The sequence below is a fragment of the Oxyura jamaicensis genome, chromosome 13 (assembly GCF_011077185.1).
Source record: "Oxyura jamaicensis isolate SHBP4307 breed ruddy duck chromosome 13, BPBGC_Ojam_1.0, whole genome shotgun sequence".
Lineage (NCBI taxonomy): Eukaryota > Metazoa > Chordata > Aves > Anseriformes > Anatidae > Oxyura > Oxyura jamaicensis.
The window spans coordinates 35,016-54,032 of NC_048905.1; the positions used below are offsets into that span (position 1 = coordinate 35,016).

Sequence of the window (19,017 nt, forward strand, 5' to 3'; positions counted from 1 at the left end):
TTTTTTTTTTTTTTTTTTTTTTTTTTTTTTTTTTTTTTTTTTGCAATGCTTGAAATTTAAATTGGGAAAAATGATTGGAATTACAAAATTAGAAAAATAGTCAAGTTTGGTTCATGGTACTAGATTTAAAGGATGCCTTTTTCAGCCTGCCCGTGGCAAATGAAAAACAAACTCTTTGCCTTTGAATGGGAAAATCCTAATAGAGGACGGAAAACTCAGATTACTTGGACAGTGTTACCACAGGGGTTCAAGACTAGCCCCACCATATTCAGGAAACAACTAGCCTGTGATCTTGAAGTTTGACAGACCCCTTCGGGAAAAGGGGACACTGTTGCAATACACAAATTATAGCTACTGAAGAAGAGGAATGTGTATCATGGACTATTAGTTTACTAATGTTATTTTTTTTTCGGCACTAATACTATGAACCTAGCCTCTTTCCTCAGTAACTGTTTCCAGATCACCAGATCTTGTGTCAAGACCATGAACACGGTATACTCCAGCTGACCAGACTTCTAGGAAACACCCCTAGAAGATGTGGAGGATTGGTACATAGATGGCAGCAGCTTTGTCCGCTGGGGATTTTGCTTCACAGGATATGCGGTAACAAACATCAGCCCAAAAGGTGGAAATCATCACCTTGATAAGACCTCTTGAGCTGGCAAACATTTGGACAGATTTGAAATACACCTTTGGTGTGGTGCATGTACACGGGGCAATTTGGAAGGAGAGAGGACTTTTATCTTCCTCAATTAAACATGCAGATCAGTGGGGAATGATTACATTGTAGTGAAACGGGCAACTGGCCAATCTGAAATAGCGTATTTCTGCAAACCATTGAAATATAAATATGGAAAACAGTGGGGCATTCACAAGTTCCTATACATGCCCAACTCCCAGAGTCACTCCTAGGGAGAGATTTATTGGAAAGATTACAAGCAACAATTTCATTTAAAAATGGGGAGATTATTCTGGAGATAAATGATCAAAGATATGTGGAAGTGTTGAGTTTGATACTGACAGCTATTGAGATCAAAGAGGAAATTAGTGAGGAAATCCTAAGTCAAGTGTTTTCTGGATGTACCAGGGAAGGCAAAAAAGATAAAATAATAATAATAATAAAAATAAAAAAATGCACTTCCAATACAAATTAAACTTAAGGAAGGAAAACAGCCAGGCAGAATTAAACAGTACCCCTTGAAAAGGAAGACAGAGAAGGAATTAGCCTGATCACTGATTAAAATGCTTAACACCAGAACTAACTTGGTTTACTGTTTTAGACCTGAAGGATGCCTTCTTTTGCCTCCCTCTCCATGAAGCCAGCCAGAAAATCTTTGCATTTGATTGGACAAGCCCTAAGAGTGGGCGCAAAACACAGCTCACATGGACAAGGTTGCCTCAGGAATTTAAGAACTCACCCACCTTGTTCGGAGAACTACTTGCAAGGACTTGGAGACCTGGGAAGCCCCATCAGGAGAAGGAAGGCTGTTGCGGTATGTAGATGACCTCCTCATAGCCACCCAGACAGAAGCAGCATGTATGGCCTGGACGGGGATTGCCCTGGGAATACTAGCACAGGACCTGGGCCCATATCGAAGGACAGTTGCTTATTTTTCTAAGCAGCTGGATGCTGCTGCCAAGGGATGGCCTGGATGTCTCAGAGCTGTTGCAGCAATGGTGCTAAATATCCAGGAGGCACGCAAGTTCATCTTGGGCCAGAAAATAACTGTGCTAGTGTCTCACACAGTGTCTGCGGTGCTGGAAGTGAAAGGCGGTCACTGGCTTTCCCTACAAAGGTTCTTGAAATACCAAGAAGGCACACCAGAAGGTGAGCTCAGAATCAGTGGAAGGACATGATCTGGAGGACAGAGAGGCAAAAGAAGCAGCAGAAAATGAGGTAGCAACTGAGGGAGCCCTGGCTCCAGACAGGCAGATTCCCCTTGAAGGTAAGCCTGTATATAACAAAAAAGGATAGAAAATTAATCGAAAGTCAAAAGGGAAAATAGAACCAAGAGGGATGGGCTATTACCAAAGAAGGGAAGTGGAAGCTAGTCATCCCCTCCAATTTATTGTGGTCCCCAGTAAAGGAAAAACACCGGAGGACACATTGAGGAATAGACGCTTTGTATAACTATCTAATTTGAAAAATTATTGCCAAGAACTTATATGCTAACATCATTCAAATAACTTAATGTGATCTTTGTCTCCAGACTAACCCCCAAAATACCCCCAAACCAAAATTGGGTCAAATTGGAAAAGGCCATGGGCCTGGGCAACAGTGGTAAAGTGACTTTTCTGAACTTCCAAGAAAAAGGGGGTCTCATACTGATAAAAAGGGAGGATGCCAATAGACCCCAGGCAGTAGGAACAAATAAGGTATTATCAGGAAGTGTATCAGGAAGTGTTCAGTGAATCCAGCTTGTAAAATGACTACAGTATTGGAAAACAATCAGCCGAATGGTTAATCCCAGCTAACAACACTAGGTGGGTTTGTTCATCTGTAGGGGTAACTCCTTGTCTGCCGCTAAAACTTTTCAACGCGTCTCATGATTTTTGTGTACAGGTAATAATTATACCAAGAATCTGAAGAATATGTATATGATCAGCATACGGTGGCAAATTACCATTTGTAAACGAAAGAGAGAAAATGAAGCTAGGCAAAATTGGTATGAATCTTGGTTTAATTATTCACCTTGGCTTACTACCTTGTTGTCAACTATAGCAGGACCTTTACTGCTGTTAATAATAGTGTTAACTTTTGGACCATGTATTTTTAATAAGGTAATTGCAATTGTAAAAAGCCGCCTAGAAGCAGCACACTTAATGCTTATTCGCACTGAATATGAACCATTAAATCAGGGTGAGAATATAGAAGCGCTGGTGCTTAGTCGCCAGGCGTTGCAGAGATTCAATGAACAAAATAAGTAACCAAAAGAAAAAGGAGGGATTGTAATATACAATAAATGTTTGTTCATTGTCTTTGTTCTGTTCGAAGAGTGGGGGTAGTGAAGGTTCCTGGGTGATAAGAAACTGTGAAGCGCCTGGCTGGACATTATGAAATTCCTTACTTAATGTAACAAAAGAGTACATAAAGGATTCGCTTGAAACCAGCAAGGAGGAGGGAGCTCCCCCCACCCCCTCCCCTTCCCCCCCTTCTTTCATCTTCTGCTTAAAGTCACTGTTGCAAGGCTCATGTAACCACTTCTTGATAAGTTGTTAACTAGTTTGGCAGCATCCTGCCTTCCTGCTTCATGCTTGGCCAACATGACCAGATAAGGGAAAAGAAGTTGAGTCACAATGCAGAGGAAGACTACGGCCTTCATCTTCATGACCACCAAAGGGACTGAGACGACCCCCTGGCAACAGCATGAGCAGCCACAGAACATACCAGGATGTGTCACGTATACTGGAACCACCAGGCGATAAAAGGAAGATTCTGGGGGAGGGTGGGTGCGTGCCATTGGTAGAGCCTGAGATTCCCCGGCCGCCCAGCACTGTTTTGCTTGTTGGCTGCTTACTTAATAAAATCATTTGCATTATTGGACACGACCCTCTCTGTCAATTAATTGAGAGCAAATTTATAACACCCTGACCATCCCACCAGGAGGCTGGGAACCACACAACCGCACAGCATGGCCCCAAAATGTAACTGCTGACAACCCACAGGCCTGGTCTGATCTCCTTGCAGCCTGCATTGCCCTGGTTGTTTCCAAGAGCAAGATTTCTGCTTTCCCATACTGCCTGTGTGTGTGAGGGGCAGCTACAGCACCTGGTGTTGATTACCACAGGAGTCCCCACAAATCCCCACACAGATCAACCAATGTCCCTACACGCTATCCCTGCAGCCCGGGCAGGACCACCAGGGCAGGGCCCTCGTGGTGGGACCGAGGGGAGACAGCAGGGAGCTGGTCGGGGGGCGCTCCAGCCTGGGCCCTGGTAACACCCGGCAGGGCTGGGCCGCGGCCCGCAGCTGCCATTTTGTCCGGTTTCCTCGCCCTTTGTGGCCCTGAGTCCCACACCGAGCCCCGTCCTGACAAGCGGGGTACTTCGCTCCCCCGGCCCAGGGCCGGCCGCTAACCTCCCCGCCGCCCCCTCTGGTCTCCCCAGCTGCACCCCCAGCGGCCCCGGGAGGCCGGGCGGCGCGCTGAGGGGCGCGGCGGGGGCGGCCCTGCCCGGCCGGCGGCTCCCGGCCCCGGCCTCTCGGGGGGGAGGTGGCTTGGGGACGAGGCGTGGGGCCGGGCCGGCGCTGCCGAGCCTCCAGCAGCTGCCGGGAGCCGAGCCGAGCCGAGCCCGTCCTGCCTGCGGCCGCCGGCGGCCCCGTGGTGAGCGCGGCGCGGCGGGGGGGCTGAGGGCAGGGGGTTGAGGGCAAGGGACTGGCGGCAAGGGACTGGCGGTGTGAGCTCGCTCCGGCTCTTCCAGGGGGCTCGGTGTTCGTAGTCTCGCTACAGGAGCATCTCTCGGTGCGGGGTTTCAAAGAATGCGAGGTGGCAGGAAAGAGAAAATGAAAGCCGCGGATCTGCGAGGTGGGCGCAGCGCGGCGGAAGGTGGGTAGGGAGCGGCGGCCAGACAAAGGCGAAACGCCACTCAGGTGGAGGGGGTGGCACTGAGCCCTGCCCAAAAGACAGCAGAATTCCCCTTCGTTATCCTGGAAGCTCAGACATTACTTGGCTTCCACACCGGTACACGCGTTCTCAGCGGAAACTGCAATTTCAGCAGTGGATTTTCCTTTTTTTTTTTTTTTTTTTTTTTTTTTTTTTTTTTTCAGTGAGTTTTTCTTCCAGGTTTTCAGTGTAACGCCCAGCTACTTGCACCGTCCGCCCGGGCCCAGTGAGCTGTGCTTGGGTGGCAGGGCTGCAGGCTGAGCCACGCAGGGAGCGGGTTCCTCATGAGCTGGCATTAGCTGCTGAGGAAATTCCTTCGGGGCAGCGCTTCCTCCACATGCCCAGTGCAACGCCTGGCCTTGAGCACAGCCCTTGGGTGCTCTAACCTCGCCGGCTAACGGTAAGGGCAGATGGAGGGTCCCGAGGCAGAAGCGAGGTGCTGGAAATGCTCCATGCCAAACTAGAAGACTGCTGAGGTTACGTGGGAGACAGCCGTTCGCTATCACATCGGGGATCTGCGGCACGAGGGCAGGGCAGGCAGTGCGTGTTTTGCCCGGGACACGCAGCTGCCTGGCAGAGTTGGGTGGCTGTCTTCTCCACAGAGCAGGCCCAGCATCTAGGGGCATCATCACCCGGCTGAACTGGCGTTGAAGTAGGAAGAGATCCCATATTTCATGCAAGCGGTGTTTTATTATCTGTCTGCATGTGTGGCAGCGCATTTTCTTGTGCGTGAGCTCAAGTTTGGTGATTATCCTGCGGATAGCAACGTAGCTCAGTCCCCAGATGCGTTGGTTAAGCATGGTAAAGGCAGTATGTCTTTTTATGCTCTTCAGAAATATTTCAGTAGTACAATTGAAATGAATGTTTGTATCTTCCACGTGTTGTTTGAAAGTATTAAGGATTATGCAGTGCTGCTCCGGTGCCTATCTTGGCGTTATCGTGGCAGTATTGAATTTCCTTGTTGCTCCACAACAGTAAGGAGATTATTTGGTAACAGCTGAAGTCTATTGTCCAAAAAGAGTAAGTGTGAAGATCTCGTTATCAAAACGTAGTGGTATGCTTTCCTCTTATATTCCTAGGGTGAAATTTTGCAGGAACCTTGAGGTAGTATCCCTGCTCCTGTTCAGTTCATATTGAACTTGGATTTCTAATTTACTCATTTATCTTCTACATTTCTTCAAAAACGATCATGCCTCTTCAAATGATCTGTTTATGCATTAGTTTTTAAGTGCATGCCTGAAACTTCTCATGTCTTGCAGGTGGGTACATGAGGCTGGGTAGTGAGAGCATACAGTGGCAATACATGCAAATGAAATTTAGAGAAATAATCTGGAAAACTAATATTGGTGTTATAGAACCGACACTTTTATTTTCATTTATTTTCTACTCTTAATTACTCAGGTCTTACATTTAAGATTGTAGTATGTTATTCCAGCCCTCAAGTGAGCTTCACAGTCCATTAGTCTCTTACTGTCAGGGTGACTGTGTTCTGGGACACAGATAGAAGTCTAAGGCAGCCAAGCCCTGTGCTGTGGGTAGTGTTTCCAGTAAGACAGGCATTAGGCAGACGTTAGCTGACCTCTAACGTATAAAGGGATCAGTAAGAGAGGCCCACATGGGATCCAGAAATAGTCTGTAAAAGTCATTGTATCTCAAGAGTACAGTATCTCCCCATATCTTGTTTTTATGGCAGTCACTTGATAACGCGATGGAGAGATACTGGAAATTTCCACAGTTCTGTGTCGTATCCTTTGCTTATATAAAGCTTTCATGGCAATCAGACAACCCCTAAAGATATTACTGAGGCCAAAAGTGAATTCTAGGCATACAAATGAGCTGTATGAAAATAGCAGTTTTCAAAACAAAAAGCACAGTAGTTTCTTTTCCAGATTAAATATACGGAATGATATTCTGTATGTTTAGAACTTTTTTTTTTTTTTAGAACAAAATCCATTTTTATTCAGCATGGTTGGGGCTAAATGGTTTCAGAAATAATGCAGAGTAATGCTTTCAAACAGAATCGGGTGAAACAGTGTTAAAAATTGTGTCATTTCCTAGTGTCCTGACATCCTGAGAGGCTGTGACTGTGTGTGAAAGGCCCTTTTCATGGCACGTACAGAAAGCTGTTATGCAGGTGAACAGAAAGGTCCAGTATATGCCCGCAGTTTAGTAGCCAAGAAGATTTTCACTTAGAGCATTTTTGTACTGTTGAGACAACCAAAAAAAAACCAGCTACCATCTACTGTGCAGACATTTTATGACACTACACAGAACTAAATTGAACCAGCTGGGTTTCATGTTTGAGTTTCTTGATGGATTAAGAAAAATTCTCAGATTTCAGTAAGCTGTCTGGAAGTCCTGGGTAAGGGAAGAGGAATCAGAAGGCTTTTCATTGCTAATTTTTTTTACTAAAATGTCAGAAGATGAAATAATCTAACCAATTTGCTACACATAAAAAATAGCGTGCAGGTGAGTTTCTCCCCTAGCTTTGCAGTATTGATTTGCTGAGCATTGGATGAAGGTTTTTAGATTTGTAACTCTGTTCTTGTGAAATGAATAAAACTGCTTGAGCAAATACAAATACGGAATGTGCTTGTGCTGAGTGCTGCATGCTTTTGCATGCTATATTCACTTTTTTCTCTTTTCTTGTATGTGCTATAAAAAATTCCTAAGTGGACTTTGCAATAACTATTGGGTGGGTCAGATTAGATATCTGGATTGTGAGGATGTATGCTGGGAGTTTGCATTGTCCTTGAAGTGATGATCCTTGCGTGAGCTTGAGTAAGTCACTTCTTGCACCATAAAGTTCTCATTGTAAAGATCCGAGTCCTTCATACAGCTATTCTGACCATATAATTATTCTAAAGCATGTTATAGATAGTGGACTGTAAGATGTTAATCAAAGGACGTTTGTCATTGTAAGGTGTACTTAGGTATGTGGTATAGCAATTCTGTGTAGCTAGGTAGCTCTAAGATGGAATTGTGGAATAATTAAGAACACAGATAGGCAAAACTAATGCTTTCTTCTCTTTCTGTGTATTATACTGGGTGACTGGCTTGTCCAAGAAGAGCAGATAAGAAGGCTAATAAGTGCATATGGAAGTTTACCCCTATAAATGTAAATATATTACAGTTCTGGGTGGACTAATCTTCAGATGCAGAACTCACAGTTCTCTAACTTATAAGGGTCAGGACCAATAGAAGAACATAGATGCCAGAAATAGGACTTAAGTTCAAATTGTGGATTTTTCTACTTAGGTCTCACCTAACACTGGAGTGCAAGTGCATTAGGCTTCATCCTTTTATTTATTTATTTATTTATTTATTTTTATTTTAATATTTTTTTTAATGTGAATTTTCCAAAGCTGCTGTTCAGCCTGCTCTCAGAACTGCAACCACAAAGAGGCACGTTCTCCTTGGTTGTTGTGCTAAGTCTTCTTTCTGGTTTGAAGATCCTGCCTGGCAGACCCCGTGTGGCTTTCAGATTGGGTAGGCATAGAGTTGAAGGTGTGGGAGTACAGAACAGGGCACGAGCAGGAGAAAAGCATTGACACCTTGCTATAAGTACCTGCTGGGTGGGGAGAGCAGGAGCCAGGTGTTAGTGAAGTGTCTCAGAGCATGAGACCAGGCAATGCTGTTCTGTCTGCCCCAGAATATAACAGAGTATGGGTTGCATAGGTCATGATAACAGGAAAGCATACAGTCCCCACCTTGTGCAGCAAATCCACCCCTCCTGATACAACGGTGTTACTTACAGTTCTGGGGCCGGGGAGGTCTCAGTTCAAAACACAGCTGCCTTTCAGTAGCGGTCCAGCTACTGAAAGGCAGCTGTGTTTTGAACTGAGCAAAAAGGGAGCAGTGTTTGGTTACGTGAAAGGATGTAGGAGCTTACCTGCCAGAGAGATGCTCACTGGCTCCGAGTTTGTAGTGAATGAAAGCACCTTCTGGGGTTAAAATACCAGCCTCTGGTATTTCCTCTTGGCTATCTATCCGCATTATGTAGTGTGTATTGATTTTAGATAGCCCTCTGCAAGCTGTAGCCTGGTAGCACCGTCTTGGGAATTTGGGCTGCTAATAACTGTTCAGAACAGTGGGGAAGATTGACCTGGTTCAATATAATTGTTAAGCTTTGTTTTGACAGGCTTTTGTTGCAACCAAACAGGTACCTCAGGCTCGAAATTCCAGGAAACTGGGGCATAGACTGCAAAACAGAGAAGTATGCTGTGGTGTAATGTGGAAGAATTGGATCAGTCAGGTTGAGTTGCTTTCTAATTGGGAGGCTACCGTAGAAATCCCTGAATGCTTTTGTCTGGAAAGAGAAGTGGGTCTAAATGTTAAGTACTGTAGCTGCTCCTACTGTCTTGTGGGTCCTCTGATAAGCTTAGTATTGTATGCTTTGGGTGTTTTAAGATAGCAACTACTTGGGTTGCTATTTCTAGCCAGAAGAACCAAAAGCTGTTCATCTCTCAGTCTGAGCAAACAGACTGTTAGAGATGTGACTGTAAACCATTATATGTGTGGTCCACATCTGGATACCTCTGTGTGACAGCGTGCAAACCTAGAACAGAAGAAGAAAAATTGAATACTCAGTTGATTAGAACAAAGTCTAAGAGAAGTAATTTCCTCTCTGCATAGCTCCGGAGATCAGTTTCAGGCTGTAGGAGAAGCTGGCAGTTTAAGAACCACACTTAAATTCTCTCACTTCTCCCCACACACATTTTTCAGAGGTTCATTCTGAAGTGATAGTAGCAGTGAATGTTTTATAGCTACTTGTGAGATGTTGATTAAGTGAACAAATTTGGAGATGTATTCTCAAAATGCTCAATGTGGCTAGCTCCGATAGATGTGATAATTAATTCAGTTGTAAACATTGCATCAGATATTAGTTTGGCTGATGTTTGCACTGCATAGAGAAGGTGTAATTAATACATAAGTGGCACGTTGTTATTAGCACTCAGTGACTACAAAGGCAGCGTTCAAAAAGACTTTCAGAGTTCTGCTGCAGTGTCTGACCTTGGCTTGCAGCACCAGGCAAGTGTGTTTTTGGCTGAGATTTGATGACTTCAACATACTGGTGGTAACAGGTATTGCGATGGAAAGAGAGTTTTCTGGACCATTCTGGATGTTTTCCAGAAACTGACAGTGCTGTATGACAACACAGCAGTGCAGGCAATCGCAGTTGGGATCATCAAGTTTCATCAGGGCTTGTCTCATCAAGAATTCGGTCTCTCACATTCAGGCAATTTGTTTCTGTTCCTAAATGTGCTTTGATATAATCACCTTGTTTTATGGTATGTAGACAGTCTGTATTAGAGCACGTGTTCTGGCAGAAATGTGCTGCCTGCCTTACGCTATCCCCCTTAATAGGCCTTCCACTTGGTTGTATTGTTTAGGTTAGAAGTAATTTACTTGAAAACTAGCATTTAATAAATGTGATTGACTGAAATAAAGTCATTGTGTAAGGATTAAGTCTTTTCAGGTGGCAAATCTTGACAATATTTGGCAAGTGTAATCACTGTGCTTAAATACATAAATAAATGCATAAATAAATGAGGTTTAGACCAAGCTATGCAATACAAAAAATACACTAATTGTAGTTAATTTTCAGCAACTGAATTGAAGTGACTGTTGTACCACAATAAAACTCATTATCTGTCGTGGTACTGTGAAACAGACTGCAAAGAGCATTTTTATCAAGGAAACCTCTCTAAGAGACAGTACTCTTGCATTATTTTCCATTTCACAACTTCACCAGCAGCAAACTTATTCTACAGGATATCAGCTTCCTTCCTAGAGAAGATGATTCCTTGTTTAAGGGGTTGTAACGAGAGGCTCTTTCCAAGTTTGATTGGAACTTGCTTTCTCTGTGCTTAACCAAGACTATTAGCCCTTGCTTTTCATATCTACTGATCTGACTCCATTACAAAGTCTGATGTAATGCATTTGTTTAGTCAAAATGTTCCTTCCTTGTGTTCCTAGGCAGTCCTTGAGATGGCGGCCATAGCAGAATTCAACAATGTCCGGTCAGTGGCAGAAGTACCAGAGGGAGATGATGCTAAGCATGTTTTCTATCACAGAATGTTCTTGGAACCTCAGGAGGAGAAGAGGAACTTGAAGGCTCTGATGGTTAAGCGAGCAAAGGAAGCTTGCAGCTGCACTCCAGGCAAAGTTAAAGACTGTGTTTTCAGTTTCTTTCCCATCTTGCAATGGCTTCCTAAATACAAACTAAAAGAGTGCCTACTGGGAGACCTAATGTCTGGTGTGATTGTGGGAGTCTTACTAGTCCCACAGTCAATTGCCTATTCTCTCTTGGCTGGACAGGAGCCTATCTACGGCCTTTATACGTCCTTTTTCGCAGGCATTATTTATTCCATATTTGGAACCTCTCGCCACATCTCTGTGGGTATCTTTGGTGCACTTTGCCTGATGGTGGGCCAAGTGGTGGATCGTGAAGTGCAGAGAGCTGGCTATGACTTGGAGGCAGCCACTGTTAGTGCCCACACGGATACAGTCATGCATGTAAACACCACCATTGTGCCTCTGAACCAGACGTCGCAGATCCTGCTCTGTGATAAAACCTGCTATGCAATAAAGGTGGGAGCCACCGTGACCTTCATAGCTGGAGTTTATCAGGTAAGAGAAGGAGCACAAACAGGTATTCTGTGGAAATAGTTTTAATTCTCTAAGTGATTGTTCCTGTGGGCTGTCTGCTGGGGTTGCACATGTTCCCTGCATCTCAGGCGAGTGGACAAAGGGAGGACTGGAGGTCTCCAGTTACTGTGGTGCAAGAAACTCGTCTTTGTCCTCTCCTTTTCTAAACAGCATTTTGCGCTTGCTTTGTTACCTTATTGGGGACTGTAAGGACCTGCATTGGACCATTGCCAGACAATACCTGCTGTTTCCGTAGCTTTCTGCTCACCACCTTCCTTGCCTTGTGCTGTAACTGGCTTGTATCTTAGGCCTCCGATTTGTTGGGCCAAAATGTGGCGTGTCAGTTTTTAATTCCAGACTTGGGTTATCAGGCTTTTCTTTTACCGAAAAAAAAAATCTGAACAGAAAAGCTATTTCCAGTTTCTTTTTATTTGTCAGTGTGCTTGTAAAACTTAGCTGTCTGCCCTTTCAAAGCCAAATCGATGTCATTGTATGAAAAGGATGCTACTGAGATAAAATAGTATTGTATTGAAACAAAACTTTTAGTTACTACCATATCAAAATACATTATTTAACAATATTTTACCATTTTGTCTCTGCTTACTTCATAGAATTGCATGCTTGCTTAAATTAAAGCTGATACCTTTGTTTTTAGACTGTCAGGCATTAACTAGGATGGATTTAGTTTTAACAGTACTGCAGAGCTGTGATATTTCAGTTCATGAGTTCACATTCATTTCTTCCTGCAGTGACATACCTGGTGGTAGCTAATCAAATTGTAGAGGAGAGGAAAAGGAGACATACCTTTGATACTCTAGAACCATTGCTTTTAGGCATTACCTAGGACTTTTTCTTGTACTGCAAGGTAGTGTTGAATAATTTCACAAATGTTCTGTGTCACCTGGTGTGCAATGAATTTATCACTGTAGGATGTAAGCAGTTTTGGAGCTGTGATTTGAACTGAACTTTGAAGGTACATTTAAGTTTATTTGTTTGAAAAGTCAGATTATTTTATTTTCAGTCATTCTGAATGTTAGGCATATTTTACTTGCTGTCTCTCAGCCTGCCAACCAATAGATCTTCACACACACAATTTTTATTAGTTTGATTTTAATGGGAAGCTCCAAACAAACTCACATTCTGTTTGTATCCGTAACTTTACAATCAAATTGCGAAAAGCAGTCTGGTCATACCAGTTGCCTACAGTGCAGCTAGGTAAGATGATTACCACTACTTCGGTTTTACAGCTAGGAAAGCCTTGAATTAAAGGAATTACCTAGGCTGTGGAGAAGCCTACTGTAGAGTCTGGAGATGAACCCATGTCTATTCAGTCCAGGCCCCAAATTTGCCTTCTCTTCAGTAATGTTTTGAGATTCTTAGGTTTCCAGCCATGATTAGCCTTGGAATGGAATATATCAAGATGACACTGCTTAATGTTTAATATGGGTAAGTTCTGGCCTGCTGTCTTCAGATAACAGTGTAGGCAGCCCTGTTGGCCATCTCAGGAAGTTAATAGGTTTCTGGCAAAACCTGTTGAGATTTCAAAAAGTTTCTGTAGCTGCTGTGAGAAAGTCTGTGCTCTGTTTTGTATGAAGGGTGATGGGAAGGAAGGGAAGTTTACCAGGTGTGAAGATACATAGGGTAGGTATCCATAAAACCACTCATTCCTGTGGAAGAGCACCAAGGATTTTTCCATTCAACTAACATTAATAAAAGAATGAATGACAAGGCACTTCAAAAGTTTATCTCTATTCATATATAATCTGCATCACAAGGGTGTGCAGCTCATATACTTTCTGAGGCAGATGGGCCATGCTTTATGCAGTGCAAGGGGCAGCTGTTATGCCATAAGCTGTATTTTTATTGCAGGTTGTGAGCTCGAGTGGGAGACAGACAAAAGCATAGGTTTTGGATCCCTGAAAAGTTGATAGAAATCAAAAGAACTTGTGACAGAAACGGCAAAAGTAGCTAGTATTTCAAATGCTTTTTCCCTTGTGTTCCTTTTTTGCCCACTAAGGCAGATAGAGGTGCGTTGAGCCAATGGGCAAACGGTAGGCACACGTATGGAGACCTCCGTGACCTCTAAAAATGTCTGTTCTGTGTTAGAAATGCATTTTGTTTAAGTGCAGTGCACAAGGAGCAGCTGAATAATGGAGACTGTCTGCTCCATGTTGACACCATGCCTTGTTCTCCGAGGCCATGTATGGTGCTTTTTTTTATCCTGCTTTCCTCCAGAGCCCTACAGGGATGACATCTGCAAGGTTTGGATCCTAATCTGTTTTGTGTGGTTGATTCCTTGCAGGTGGCCATGGGTTTCTTTCAAGTGGGCTTTGTCTCAGTGTACCTCTCCGATTCATTGCTCAGCGGATTTGTCACGGGTGCCTCCTTTACCATCCTGACTTCACAAGCTAAGTATCTCCTGGGTCTGGACGTACCACGGAGCAGTGGCGTCGGCTCCGTCATAACCACATGGATAAACATCTTCAGAAACATACACAAGACCAACATCTGTGATCTCATCACCAGCTTCTTGTGCTTTATTGTTCTTATCCCAACCAAAGAGCTTAACGAACACTTTAAATCCAGGCTTAAGGCTCCAATACCAATTGAATTAGCTGTGGTTGTGGCAGCTACTCTGGCATCTCACTTAGGGAAGCTGAGAGAAACATATGGCTCAAGCATTGCTGGAGAGATCCCAACAGGGTTTCTGCCACCCAGACCTCCAGAATGGAACCTGATTCCGAATGTGGCTTTGGATGCAATCCCCATAGCCATCATTGGCTTTGCCATCACAGTCTCCCTCTCAGAGATGTTTGCCAAGAAGCATGGTTACACTGTGAAGGCCAACCAGGAAATGTATGCCATTGGCTTCTGCAACATCATTCCCTCTTTTTTCCATTGTTTCACAACAAGTGCAGCTCTTGCCAAGACTCTTGTCAAAGAGTCAACAGGCTGTAGGACACAGATTTCTGGCATAGTGACTAGTTTGTTAATCCTAATAGTCCTCCTTGTGATTGCGCCATTGTTTTATTCCCTTCAGAAATGTGTCCTTGCTGTCATAACTATTGTAAACCTCAGAGGAGCCCTGCGAAAGTTCAAAGACCTGCCAAAAATGTGGCATTTGAGCAGGGTGGACACAGTAATCTGGATAGTTACTATGGCATCCTCAGCACTCATCAGTACTGAGATTGGTCTTTTGGTTGGCGTTTGCTTCTCTATGCTCTGTGTCATTTTCCGAACTCAGAAACCAGAGGCACCCTTGCTTGGCTGGGTGGCAGAGTCTGAAACATACGAATCCCTGTCTGCTTACAAGAACTTGCAAACAAAGCCAGGAGTTGTGGTGTTCCGTTTTGAAGCACCCCTCTACTATATCAACAAAGAGTGCTTCAAATCCACGCTGTACAAGCAAACTGGAGTCAACCCAGCTGAGGTGAAGGCAGCAAAGAAAAAGGCAGCAAAAAGAATGCTTAGACACAAAGAGGTGGGTTCTGGTGGCAACCAAACCAGCATCTCCTTGGAGCTTGTCTCTGAACCCTTGGGGTTTCACACAATAGTGATCGACTGCTGTGCAGTACAGTTCCTGGACACGGCAGGAATACGCACGCTCAAAGAGGTCTGCAAGGACTACAGGGAGATAGATGTCCAGGTGCTACTGGCCCAGTGCAATCCTTCGGTGAGGAGTTCCTTGATCCGTGGAGAATTCTTCAAAGAGGGCGAGGACCACCTTCTGTTCCACAGCGTGCACCAGGCAGTGGACTTCGCATTGGGTGCACAGGAGCACAATGGGACCTGTGCTTCTAAAAACTAGCTGGAGGAAGGCAGCAAATTGGAACAAAGCCTGGAAAAAAATGGGTGTGGGTCTGTGTGTTTGTGTATGAAACGTGCACTCAGATGGAAAGAGGCAGGGTTGTTGGTAACACATTGGTGACTGTGCAGCGTGTTCTAATGCTTTACTTTGTCTGCCAGGTGTAATGATTCAATAGGTGGTACTGAGTGAAGGCAATTCTTAACTTGATTGTGACCAGTCTGTGAACCGAAGGGTTTTCATCTCATTTCTCTTCTGTCATCAACTTTTCATTTATGTGTCGTGTCCCCCCCCACCCACCCTTCCGAGTTTTGATCATCAGCATTGAAGTCTTTCTGGATGGGACAAGATCCTGAAGGAGTCTGGGCATCCTGTCTAGCAAAATGCTACAAGGCAACTTATTTTTTTGTCCCTAGTTGTGGTATTGCTTTTTCATGTCATCACACCTTTATGTTTTTAAGGAATGACTGACGGGGACTGTTTGCTCTGGTCTATAACATGTAGTCCTTAGCTGGTGATTTTGAGACAGCTAGGTAAGTAAAATCTAGACATGCAGGAAAAAAGTCTTAACTAATAGCTTATCTAAATCCTATTACCTATCACATCTAAATGCATTGTCATCATCTTCTGTCACGCTAATGCAGCCAGATCAACAGGGACATGATTTTCTAATTTCTACACAGGTCTTTACATGCCAGGAAAAATTGTCTCTTCAGCTTGGTTCTCTTTGGATAATCTGGAAGGGTTTTTATTCAAAGGAGATGGTTTAGAAGTCTGATTCATGCTTATGGTCAGTCATTCATTTTCCTAATGTTTAGGAGCACTTCAGAATTGTGAACATTAGACATGGAGATCTGTAATTCATGGGTCTCAACGCACTGCAGCTCTTCATAGCCAACTCTACAAGCCAGGCAGAGTCACAGGAGCCAAAATGAAAAGGGCCGCATAGACTAGCCAGCATCTGTCTGTATCACACAGACTTCGTGAGTGAATATAGGTTTTACTGACCATAAACCCTTTACACATGTTCAGTCATGGACATTTTGGAATGGGGATGGTAGGCCAGGAAGTACAGTCATTAGAAAAAGAGCCAGAGAGGATTCTGCTGAAAGCTGTTCACCATGTTAGTGTAAATAAAACTTTGTACTTTGCTTTTAAATTATGCAGAACCATGAATAGTATCTATTATTCATCCTAAAATAGAAGCACTGAGTAGGAAGGCTGTTCTCTGTTCTTACAGAAATAGAATACAATTATGAAAACATAATTGAAAGATTAACTTTTTTTTTTTTTTTTTTTACTGAGTGCCAGCTATACCTAGCACACCATACACACTTGGAAGAGGGTGGTTTCTCCCAGGGGAGTTTATAGTCTGAGCTGCAGTTTCTTGACGGCTTTCACAAGGGAAAAGATGTTTTATACAGACAATATGCTTAGTCTTAATCATTCAAAAATAATGAATCAAGAATCAAAAAGGTAACAAAATGCAATATAAGTCATGAAACATCTTCTAAATAGAAATCTATTTTCTTTTTAGGATTATTATTTTTTTTTCTGAGCAACTAGTAACTGTTCCCTTGTTCAGTGAAAGCTGAAATGTCACACGTCACTTCACTCTAGGAGCTGAGACCTCAAGAGAAGGAATAGATAGCAGAAAGATGAGAAGGAATAGATAGCAGAAAGATGAGTCCCAGGACCCAGCAACATTTATATGTTAAGTGTGTCCTAGATTTTTTGGACATTTTAGCATGTAAAAATATTTAGGAGATGGGCAGAGGGACACACTGTAGCATATAACTGAGATCCTTGATTTATGTGTTCTAGAACTGGCATTATTAAGGCAAAAGCAGGTCTTCAAATACCAGAGATAAAATTCTAATGCTTCTGCAGTGTTCAAAGAGCACAAATATTTTTTTTCATAGCCTTAGGGTGTGTTTATACAAGGAGATGAATCCCAAACAGCTACTGCTGTTTTTTTTTTTTTTTTTTTTTTTTTCTGCATGAACTTTTTTATTCTGTGCTAAGAATCCCTTATGCAGTTTGGATAATTATAATTAGCAAGCTTATGTTACCAAAGCGCAAGCCAGCGTCAGGAGGGAGCAGCCATGTCCTCAGCAGCTCCAGCAGCCAGGCTCCCATTCAGGAGGGTTTTTCACTTTCTGCAAAATCCTCCATGCCATTTTTAAACACTGATTTTAGCTATTTCTTTTCAAGACAGCAGAATAGTGCTAGAAGCAGCGCCCTCTCCTCAAAGTCATGATGAAAAATTAAATCACAATAAACAGTGTACCCTGTTGAGGTAAATTTTCATGCTTCCCCCCAGCCACTCTTTCTCACTCCCTTGCCCCTCGGGCATGTAGCTTATAAGGAGAGGAGGATCGAGAAGCTGCTCTGGCCCACCAGGAGACGTCTCCTGAAGCAGGGATAAAGGAAAGTAGAAGTTGTTTTGGGTGAGTCTTTCCTCTCTATACTCTCATGATGACTTCTACCCTTCTCATGCTGCCCAGGTGAAGATTTTTTTTGAACTATGCAACAGGGTAACAGAAGAGGAAAACAAAAATTATTAACGTTTCTTTCAAATTCACTTCCATTTGTGCCAGGAAGGGAGGAATAAGAGTGTTACTTCCAAGAAGCAGTAGTTCCACAGCTGTCAGGATGCATATTTGTAGCACCTGGTTATTTAAAAAGTGCATTAAAGCACAATAGCACAAAAGTGCATTAAAGCACAATAAAACAGCCGTAAATTGATTTTCAAAGAATTAATTTAGATTACAGCTAAAAGATACACTAAAGTGATTTATGTTCAGCTAGAACACATCATGCTTGGCTGCAGTGCTGTTTGTGCAGCCACAACTGGCAGTGTAGCCTCCAAATTCCATTTCAAACAAAACATTAAAAAAGCATATTAAAATGCAGTGGTAAAAGCAGTCAGCCAAACAAAAGAACAACTTTTGATGTTCTTATTTAAGATAATATCCGGAGGCCACAGTTTATCCTCTGTATAAACTCACGCAGCCCTGGTTAAAAGGGAACAGAAATAAATACCAGTTGTCAGAGAGTTTATTGTAATAGAGAATCGTTGGACGTTAACTGAAGATTAGAGCTTATCATGGCAGGGATTTCTTTAAACTGCGACTTCAGCCATTTTCCTTTTAGGCCAATATTTTCTTTTCAACAGAGACATGAATCTAAGTTAAATCAAGTCTCCTTCGTAAGAGAAGTATGCTTCAGTGTGTTTATGGACCCTTTAGAAGTAATCCAACTTCATATTTAGGAATCAGGGACCACATCTGAAAACTGTTTCCCTAAAGAATGTAATTTATAAAAGAATTTCAGACATGTATACGTGCCTTTTGCAGCTGTTTGATGAATGCAGCAGCTGTATTTCACCAGTTGTGTTTTTGTGATGTGGCTGTTTTCTGTCCTGGAAGGGGCTCTTCTACCGTCTGCTGTCTAAAATAAATGGTGGAATGCATGTACTGGATTTTAAAAGGGAAAGTCTGCCATACCCACTGCCATCTAGCCCTTCTCTCATCCCTGCCTCACAGCTTAACGTGTAGCCTATGGGAAGAAGGAATCTCAGAACGATAGGTTTTGGGAACGCTCCTCTGTCCAGAGCAGTGACGTTTGCCACAGCCTTCAGAGCCCTGGGCCAGCCTGGAAGGTTGTGTAAACCACTGATCACCAGTGACTCTGCTCCCAGAGGCACTAATCCAGCAATTACCAGTCTAAATGAGGAATTAAGGGATCATTAGCATATTCATTAATGATCACAACACAGCATTATGGAAATCAATACTCACAGTCTCAACCATGCTAAATGCTCCTGGAAATGTCTTTAGTAGTCTCCTGCAAAATGTCAGACTTTCTGCGTTTATTGCTGCCATATATAACAGATTCAACTCGCCTAATGTGCCAATTGCAGTAATAAATATTTAAATTATGTAAATGTTTTGACAC

The 19,017-nt window shown here is 43.2% G+C and overlaps 1 protein-coding gene across 3 annotated transcripts; it reads left to right on the plus strand.

The window, feature by feature from the left end:
* The first annotated feature begins 4,152 nt into the window (after positions 1–4,152).
* SLC26A2 (solute carrier family 26 member 2) lies at positions 4,153–16,219 on the plus strand. Of its 3 annotated transcripts, none has more exons than XM_035338802.1 (3): positions 4,153–4,322; positions 10,581–11,234; positions 13,555–16,219. In XM_035338802.1, the coding sequence occupies exons 2-3, from the start codon at positions 10,593–10,595 to the stop codon at positions 15,058–15,060; spliced, it is 2,148 nt and encodes a 715-aa protein (XP_035194693.1). In that variant the 5' UTR covers positions 4,153–4,322; positions 10,581–10,592; the 3' UTR covers positions 15,061–16,219. The 3 variants fall into 3 exon arrangements, with proteins under 3 accessions (XP_035194693.1, XP_035194694.1, XP_035194692.1); XM_035338803.1 differs by lacking the exon at positions 4,153–4,322 and adding an exon at positions 4,782–5,001; XM_035338801.1 differs by lacking the exon at positions 4,153–4,322 and adding an exon at positions 5,385–5,411.
* The last annotated feature ends 2,798 nt before the right edge of the window (positions 16,220–19,017 follow it).

What these genes read in the sequence shown, in the direction of transcription:
- SLC26A2 (XM_035338801.1), top strand. Translation starts at nt 5,385, where the DNA reads ATGCGTTGGTTAAGCATGGTAAAGGCA. An exon ending in GGTTAAGCATGGTAAAGGCA is followed by an intron (nt 5,412 to 10,580) that starts GTATGTCTTTTT and finishes TTGTGTTCCTAG; the next exon opens with GCAGTCCTTGAGATGGCGGC. An exon ending in TCATAGCTGGAGTTTATCAG is followed by an intron (nt 11,235 to 13,554) that starts GTAAGAGAAGGA and finishes GATTCCTTGCAG; the next exon opens with GTGGCCATGGGTTTCTTTCA.